The sequence below is a fragment of the Haliaeetus leucocephalus genome, unplaced genomic scaffold (assembly GCF_000737465.1).
Source record: "Haliaeetus leucocephalus isolate CR32 unplaced genomic scaffold, Haliaeetus_leucocephalus-4.0 Scaffold0, whole genome shotgun sequence".
Lineage (NCBI taxonomy): Eukaryota > Metazoa > Chordata > Aves > Accipitriformes > Accipitridae > Haliaeetus > Haliaeetus leucocephalus.
In genome coordinates this window covers 21493662-21503004 of record NW_010972436.1, presented here as the reverse complement: position 1 = coordinate 21503004, position 9343 = coordinate 21493662, and the positions used below count along the sequence as shown (strand labels likewise).

The following is a 9343-nucleotide window of genomic DNA, read 5'->3' as shown; positions in this document are numbered from 1 at the left end:
AAGCTGCTTATTCATTTCAGTAAAAACACATATATACATTTACAACGATTTCCCTTTAAAGCACTGGGTTTTCATATATTAAAACATACCTGGTAAAATAAGCTTAAAATAATTTTACATTGCTTGGAAAAAGATTTGAGTAATTTACTCTTACCAGAGTGCCATTGTTGCACAGTATTCAAAAAAATGAACCACCACTAAAATATAGAGTAAAACATTTAAAAGTACATTTATTTAAAATGTGGGCAAAATATCAATATAAAAGAAAATAGAGTATAAGAAATAAAAATAAAGTACAAAACATTTTCATCTTCAACATCCATAATTTAATAGATAGCAAGCCCTTTTATTTTTACATCCAAATTACACTTTTGGCTGAAGTACCACCATTTATGTTAAAATGTTTAAAAACAGGCTAATCATGATACCTAAAGTGGGCTCTTTTAAAATGGTAGTATAATACAAAACATAGTAAATTATGTTTCAGCATAATAAAATTACACATCCTAAAAAAGATGCAGTTTATTTTTGCTTTCCTGCTTTAAACTGCTCATCATCCCTAGGAAAACAGCTGGAAAACAGCATCCACAGGAAGTTTTAGTTGCTTTGTACAATGGCTGAACAACTAGATTTAGTGCTCCAAGGATTCCGAAGCAGTAAGGCATTTTACTATCCATCAAGTAAATTTATATGTATGTTTGTTAAGAAAGAACAACTTCCAAGAAATGACTGCAAAATAGAACTTCTATAAAAAACATGCATAAAGACATAGAACCCTTACTGGTCCTTCCACTGCATTTATCAAATCGGAGTTCATCATCTTCTTCAGTAAAACGCTATTTTCCTCATCTGCAAGTAACTCATGACAAGTATCTTCCTTAGTGACAAGTTTTTTTCCTGTTGCTTTAATATTCTACTACTATTACTTTCTGACAATGCTGTCTCCCACCTCCACTGAAGTATTTCCTATCAAAAAGTAATTCCACTTTGAATTTAAGATAGGTTTCTAGGTGTTAAACTACCCTCCTATCAAGCAAACATTATACATCCTAAAAAATTATAAATAATTAGTTCCTAATTAAGGAAAACTTTTAGTAAACCACACTTCCCAAAGCAGCAGACAGCCTTTACACAAAAAGGATATGATTCATAATCCAGTGTTTGAGTAAGTACCCCAGTCAGGACAAACTCAGCATTGTGAACATCTGAAAAGATCAAAAACATGCAGTTTACACCCTACAAGGACATTCTTCCTCATTCTACACGTGCGTCAGGAGGGGCCATTCTGTACCTTTCTGCTCTCCATGCAAAGGCCTAAGGGAGTATTGCCCCACCACTACCAGGGCCCTACTGTTAGCCATCACAGACATCACACCACAAATACTAGACTTCCCCGAGCACGTCTTTGTTAATAAATACAGCATGTCCTGGGGTTCTACACTGAAGTAAAAATCGCTAAAGTGAAAAACCCCAAATCTTTAACTAACTTGATGAATACTGAGACAGGAATCTTGTCTCATGCAGGACTGACGCCCCAAGTTCAGGCGTACCCTTCAGAGGTTTATGGTGACCTGGCTATAACATACATCTATCAGAAATACCTAGCAAACAGCTGGCTCAGATTTTGCCATGGTTTGCAAGATAGACCATGTATTCCTCTATTATTACCTGAAAGCTTCAAAAGATGTCTGTACTTGTAAAATATAATAATAATTAAAAAAAAAAATCAAAACAGCCAATATACTGTTCAAATTACATTGATAGATTATACATACCTATGCCTCTTGCGAAATATTCTCGACATAAATGAAGGTCATTTTCACAGGAAATCAAGATTATCTCCGGCAAACTCTAAACGAGAGAAACTAATCATAAGCTCAGAATAACACAGTAAGATATTACCAGTAAATTTTAGAAAGCAACACTCTACACACTTTGTTCTGCTTATGCTCCATGAGTTTTCTAAAAGAAGGTTGTTTAGATAATACTTTTCCTCCTGCGCATTCCACAATAGCTTTCATGGTGGAAAGACTGGGACAAATTCCAGGTGTAATGTAAAAATATTTTCCCTAAAAAGAGAAAAAGAATAAGAAAAAACATTATTTTGTTAACCGATTTCTGCAACACATGAAGTTTTATTAACATGTTACTCTTCTCTTACACAATCATGGGACAGGCTTTGTAAGGTGGTGTTAGATATCACAGGTTATGGCAATGAATTCATCAGCTGATCAGCTGTCCTTAATTGCCACTGACGTTTTCCCTGGAGGGGCAAACCCACAATTTTGAGAAATTTGAGCAGCTTAGGTGTGCCTATTTCAACACCTGTAAAATTACAACCATGAAACCTTCAAATGACCACTGGTCAAACTAGGTTTAAAAAAAACAAACAAACGCCAAGACCTTTCAGCTTTTAATTAACAGTCCGTGTATTGCTTTCTGACAAAAATTATCCTACTACTTGGCTGAGACTGATACAGGTGATCAGATCACAAAGCAGATTATCTCTGTTTACCAGCTAGGAATCAAAAAATAACTTTGCTATTTAGATTGCAAAACTGAGTGAAATGTAGTATTTAGACTTAATAAAAGACATATATTCATATTCGTTACAAGTTGTAAAAATACCCTTTTTAGGTGGTCTGCCTCAAGAAAAAGTCTCAAATTTAGTTATACCGAGGAATCTCTAGCAACTTGGATCTTCAGATACTTCTCTGCACTGTAATGTAATTTCATCTGGAGGCACGAAAACCATCTTGCATCATCCTCAAAAGTAGCCTGGTGGTAAGTGCAGTCTTCAAAGAGAATCAGACTAGAACTCCCTTAGGCTGAAGTGTAAAATCACTCTCAGACCCTCAGTTTTATGGGCAAGTGCTTTGACTACCAGGCTAGTGTTAAAAAAAAAAAAAAAAAAAAAAAAAAAAAAAAAAAGTCCCTTCCATAAGTGGCATTTTACAAATAATGGAGCAATGTTCTAAATTCTGTAAGGGAACAAATACTGTTAAGTATACTGGGCATGTTTAGTTCACATCTACAGGATCCAGTCACTCAGAGGGCTTAGATCCATCCAAACAATGCTTAGGCATGAAATAGGCATGAAGGAAAAAATAAAATTTAAAACAAATGCTTCATGTTATATACCAGTCTGTTTTATTGCCCTTGGCTACAAAAGCTGTGGTCCCAACGCTGAAAAAATTCGGGTGAAAAGCTCCAAGTATTTAAATGTCCTTTTAAACTGCATACCTTGAACAGTGGAGCTACTTGTGCTCTCTTTAGAGACTCCTCTAAACTAAAGCAGAATAGCACCTCAGCTTCAGCATCTCTGAGCACAAAGTTCTGCTCATCTGAAAAAGAAAAGATTGATGATGTAATGCACAAAAGACAAAAACATCCACATAACCCAGGATCTAATGTGATCAGAAAATATTGATGGAAGGGTGACTCTAAATGGTACACTCATTGATTTTAACATGATACTGCCTTTTATTAGGTGTCTTACAAGGACAACCCATGATTACTTGGAGAACTGTGTGTGTATTTACACTTGTGTATCTAGCAACAACTACTGTCCTGTAAAGTCCCTTTTTCTAACTTATTGGAGGAACTTGCAAACTTTTATTTGTTGATTCTCTACAAACAAAGGAGCAGAATGATTAAGTTTAAGTGCAAATCACTGTGACAACTATGGGAGCCTAGAAACTGTCTTGAACTCCTCACACAGCCTTAACAGAGCAAACTTTCCATCTGTTTCCCTTGTCCTGTTATTCAGCTGATTTTTCTTTCTTTTTTTTATTAGGGATGCAATTTCAGTCTTAACTTCATCTTTCCACAAAAAGCTGTGTCAAACACATTTCTAAATCACTTAATTCAAAACACCTAATTTTAAAGGAAAAAAAAAATTATATGGAGAACAAATTGGTCTTTCCAAGGACAATTCTGATAACCTGCAAGAGACAGTGTTAATACTCTTCCATAAGACAAAGAAAACCAGTAGGACAAATTTTCTAAGCAACTGCCCTATTGTCCATCATTTTACTAGGTACAAAAGTGAAGGCAGCCTATTAGCTACTGACTGAATTTCAGCAGACAAGTAAACTATTTCAAGTACTAGACCAAAACAGTCATCCTTCTAAATCCCCAGACTTATCTTCTAACCGCTTTCAAATGGATTGATTTCGCAGTTCACTGAGGCTGAATCAAGCAAGTTGCTTTCTCCAGATTTATAAAAAAGTTTGCCAGTTTATTGGTTAATTATCCATAGATTTAAGTCTTTGTCATGGTTAGGCAGCAATGTTACATATTTCCTCCTTACAAACAAATTATATAAAAAGCATAAAACAATCATAAAACAACTAATCAGCCTTTAAGAAAATTTTCTTCAGATCCAACATCCTTGTCAAAAAGACCAAAATCACCTATTCTGTTTTTTTCAGCTGTCAACATTAAAAGCAGTGTAAACACAAAGTTGGTATCTTCCAACAGACTTACAGTACTAGACTAATTAACTTTCATTATTTAAATGCATTTTTGTATATATTTCCAACAGTGGCTTAGTTTCTTACAACTTATATTTTAGAAAAATTATTGAAACCAAAAGTATTTGGGGCTTAAAAAGTAATATAACCATAGGTAAAAATCTGCAAATGTCTATATGAGAAAGAAATACAATCTTATTTCTTAACAACATCCGATTATTTAATAACTCTAAAGCAAACTTTTAAAGTATTTTTTTACTTCATTTAACAGAAAGGAACTGTATTAAATCAAATAAAAACTAAAAGAAACAAAATGTTCTGTTGAAAGAGAATCTGTTAAAAAAACCCCCACATAATTTCTTATGATACCTTTATTTAAAGATTTGAACATAACCTTCTACCTCAAGTGAAATACAAAGTAGCTGCTTGTATAATTTTTTAAACATAACATCAGTTATGAACTATGCTAGTCCGATTTGTTGTAGACTTAAAATCTCTGCTTTCAAAACTGAACTCTAGAAATCTGACAAGAGACACTGAATTCAGAAGTCAAAACAATGAAGTGTATTTAAGTATGCATGCCATCTTCACATACTTTAATCAACAAACCTGAAGGTTACTACAGAAGTTGATACTAGTTTAACTTACCAACAAACTTCTGGCATTTGAAACACTCTTCTAACCACTCTGGAGTTACTATGTGCTTGACTATAGAAATTGCCGTCAGGAACTTGACAGTTCGGGTCACTTTACTGGCAATTAGATGGGTACATTTCTGGGCCGATTCTGCTACTTCACCTCCAAGGATATACAATTTCTGAAAGTTGTATAAAACACAAATCAGAATGGAACAGTCCTTTAAAAATTGTAGCAAAAAATGAAGAATCACAACATCTCCATCAAATAAAACTAAGGTCCTAATGAAACAGTAAATATAAGAGATTTCTGTATTACAGTCATTCCTTTACTAAAGCTGATTAAAGGACAGAATTTACAGCCACTGAAAATCCAGGTATTTCGAGACACAAATTTCATCTGGCAAGACTGAAAGCTACATTCTGCTTCTGCAGTTTTTTGAGTTGAGGTTGTTTTTTTTAAAGCAATGAAATAACTATACGATACAAATTAAAATCTTTTTTTAAGTAAAACATGCTATTACTTTAAGTAAGCAGAAAATTAATAATTTTGCTCTTTTCTGTGGAAGGTGTAATATATACTATAGCTACAGGAAACTTAATTTTGTCAGTCTTTTTTTTGAAGAGAAAAGCATCTCATGAAAAACATGTATTCTTTAAACAGACTAGTTCCACATGTATTTTTGATTATACTGAGTAATCACCCTTTTTTCCTTTTGGCATTACAGATGTCGACTACACTAGAAGAATCTTGGGCCTTACCCAGTACAACCATCACTAATCTCCTCACCTAAATTTGATCATGAAGTCTGCTGATATAAAACCAAATGTGGAAAGTGCCTTCTTGCTTTTAAAGCAATCATATGAGAATAAAAAACAAGTACCACAGAAGCATAAAGTTCAGTTACCAAATAAAACTCATTTCACATAAATCTATACTCTAACCCCAGCGCCAGTAAGCATGGGTTTTTTTCCACTAGATGCATTCTAGTAAGTCTTAGACAGCAAAAACTTAACATCAGGAAAAGTTAACAGATCTGTTGTTTCAATGTAGTTCACAAGAGATAAGCATGAAAGTCACCTTAATGTACTGTTGAACTTGCATAGGTTCAAATCCTGTGAAGAGCACCATTGGCGTCAATTCTGGGGTGAGTTTTTTAGTAGGTGGCGGCAGGTCTTCAATCCTACCAAGTACATGAAATACAGCAGAATGTTAAGTTTGGGCCCAAAGTTGTATTATTAGTATTTTAAAACTAGACAAGCACAGTCTTACAATTTTTACCAATGGAAGTACTCAGATGAATGAGAATTAGGCACAATCAATCTTCTTCTGAAGAAAAAATTGCGATGCTGAGAACAGGACATTTTCTCCTGTTTCTGTTCTCTCCCAATTATCTTACTACTTCACTCTCTAGTTATTATTTTATTCCTGCCAGCTGAGTAGCTCGCAATATGCAAAAAATGTTGATAGTTATTTCAATTAGCAGGGCAAAGGATGGAACCAGACTGATGGCCAGCTGACATTTCTGTGCAAAAGTAAATTAAGGGCTACTGGCACTGATTGCTCGCCATTCTTACCTTGCTCTTTTGGAAGATGGCTGAAGACTGGATTCATTTTGCTTTGGTTTCAAAGGCAACCTCACACCCTGAAATTAGATCATCTACATGTTTACATCTGAATTAAACAAGGTAACAGACTTCTATTCTGAAAGAGGAAAACTATACACCGATATTCTGAGACTATATCAAAGAAAATTAAACACAAATGAAAAAGACATGCTACTGAACGCGTACTGGTGCACCTACTGCTTACACAACTGACTCAATGCAGACGCTGAGCATTAACCAAAGCTTCTCTACAGTTATGTAACCACTTAAGTGTACGCCAAATAAAATATTGTGGGACTTTTTTTCCTTTAAATAAAGCTGATAATCACCAATGGAAATCCCAAATAATTAAATAAGAGAGTGAAAAACCTGACCACTTGTTAAATACATGAAGATTACAATATTCTTTGAGGTGCTCAAGTATCAACAGAAAATACTGGCACCTGTGTTTTAAACACTCAAGTTCCCTAACTACATAAACAGAAGCTCCATTGGATGCTCAGGTACTCACTGGATAAAGCAATCCCACTTCCCCAGTACTAGATCAGCCGCTAGAGCATCTGCCCGGGGGTAGAGAAATGTAGCTTTTAGGCTCTCCCTGGCCTGAGTAACTTGAAACCACAGCTCTCAGTTACAAGAGCATGTGACATCTATTCCTTTTTAACCTTCAAATCTACACCTGAAATTTAGTGAGGAATGCTAGAGGTACCTGACCAGAAAGACAGGCAGCATTATTCCAGCCTCGCTGTGAGGATGGTCCTGTGGGAGGAACAGACCACAGGGGTTTGTTCCCTACACTCAGGGATGTGCGTTTTTATGGTAGACAATCACTAGTAAGAGCAGCTGGAAAGAAAAGTGCATGCGCTCACCTTTTGATAGACATTTCAACTATGAAAATACAAAAGGTAGATGACATCAATACTGTCCTCAAAAGAGGATCCCATGCTTTAAATCCCAAGACAAACAGAAATGCCTACTGTGAAGGCAGTGAAGTACCTTGTCTGACACTTCCACAACCTCAGCATTTTCTATTACCAAATCATATTCTTCATACGTGGGCATCCAGAGGGGAGCTGGGCAAGATTGCCTCCAGAAGTCTCTTTCAATCTAAGTTACAAGATTCTCTCTTCACATGGGCAAGAAGGGTCACCATATAGTAAATACAGAAAGGGAGGTACTAAATTCGGCTTCTGACCCCTAAGTTCTCTCCATTTGCTACATACAACAAAACAGGGACCACCACTTGGTCTGACTGAATCACATGGAGGCTGCCCATGCCCAATTTTAAGATGAGCTCAACTGCAGTGTGGACCCAAGAGGTGGTGGTAACAAACCCAAAACTGAGTTAGTTAAAAGCTATTTTAAATACTAATAGTGCATACTGAATCTCCTCAAGGATTTTTTATTTTGTCACTAGTAGAATGCATCCTTCTTCAGGAAAATATGAAGTACACAAATTTTTTAAAGCATTTAATTTCCTAAAAATTAGTTTCTTACAGCCCCACAGAACAATGCCACAGCAGTGTAAAAGAAGAATGTTTCAAACTTATGCCCAGGGACACAGTAGTGGCTATTTCTAAAGTGTAAAGGCATTAAAACAACAAATAGTGCCCAGACCTCCTTTAAAGTATTAGTACAAATTAAGTTATGACAGTTACTAAGCTCCTCTTTTCTGAACAGGATACAAAACAACTGAGATAACACCTGATCCAGAACACAAGAGGTATGGCAAAATGTTTTTCTGCAATATAAAATGTTATCTGACAGTCATCTGTTGTACAAATGAACTGAAATCTCACTAGCTCAAACTGGAATTTACCTACATAAAGACAGACACTGTGAAAACAGTTATCATGTGTAAATCTGAAATGGGAAGAGAATTTACAATACAAAAACTGAAATAGTTTTCTACATATTCAGAACAAGGGAACTGTTCAGAAGATATGCTGCAGTTTCCACCTCAGCTCTTACACCTGTCTCATGTTTTGCATGTTTCACAGAATACACGACATGACAAAAATTAAATGTTTTTTACTAAATCTTTTTTAAGCTACGTTTTTCATTGTTCGCTTACACTGCTGTTATTTCCAGGGTTATCAACTACACCTTTTAAAGCATGATATATTTTTAAATTTTAAAATATACAGTATTAGTGGTTTTAGTTCTTAGACTATTTCAATGAGAGGATAAAAAGTAGTTCCAGCCTTAATTTACATTACCTATCCTATTTAAAATTTGGTCAATATTCTAACAGAACTCTTACTGATTTTGGGTGTTCTGCCTTAAAAACCCTTATGTGGCCTGATTTTCAGATAGTGTTAGGTACTGACTCAAAAAATACTAAGCCCTTTCTACAGGTCTGGTGTAAAAATTGAAGAGTGAAGCACTAGCCCAAGATGCCTCAAAAGTAACTTGATTTTGTGTATTACACTGCAGTTTCTTAGTTCTGCAAAAGATTACTTCTCAGATTTCTTGAAATAAAATAGAGAGAACACTACCAGGAAGTACCGCCAGGAGGTTCAGTACGGGTCTGTGTAAGCCTCTCTGGCGTGTTGCTCACACCATACACACATGTGCTCACACATTAAAAACACTAAAGAGTAATCTTATAAAAATAGCGGTATA

At 35.3% G+C, this 9343-nt stretch overlaps 1 protein-coding gene across 3 annotated transcripts in view; it reads right to left on the bottom strand.

Moving 5' to 3' along the window:
• Positions 1-210: 210 nt before the first annotated feature.
• Positions 211-9343, bottom strand: part of PAXIP1 (PAX interacting (with transcription-activation domain) protein 1) — a 35399-nt gene continuing 26266 nt past the window's right edge. For 2 of the 3 annotated variants that reach the window (XM_010585940.1, XM_010585959.1), the window contains 7 exons: positions 6689-6756; positions 6192-6294; positions 5124-5292; positions 3244-3344; positions 1935-2069; positions 1776-1851; positions 835-1205 (listed from right to left, as the gene is read on the bottom strand). In XM_010585940.1, the coding sequence (XP_010584242.1) occupies positions 1075-1205; positions 1776-1851; positions 1935-2069; positions 3244-3344; positions 5124-5292; positions 6192-6294; positions 6689-6756 (783 nt within the window). In that variant the 3' untranslated portion in view covers positions 835-1074. Of the gene's footprint in view, positions 693-834; positions 1206-1775; positions 1852-1934; positions 2070-3243; positions 3345-5123; positions 5293-6191; positions 6295-6688; positions 6757-9343 lie in introns of those variants that run through there. The other variant, XM_010585949.1, reaches the window with a different exon arrangement.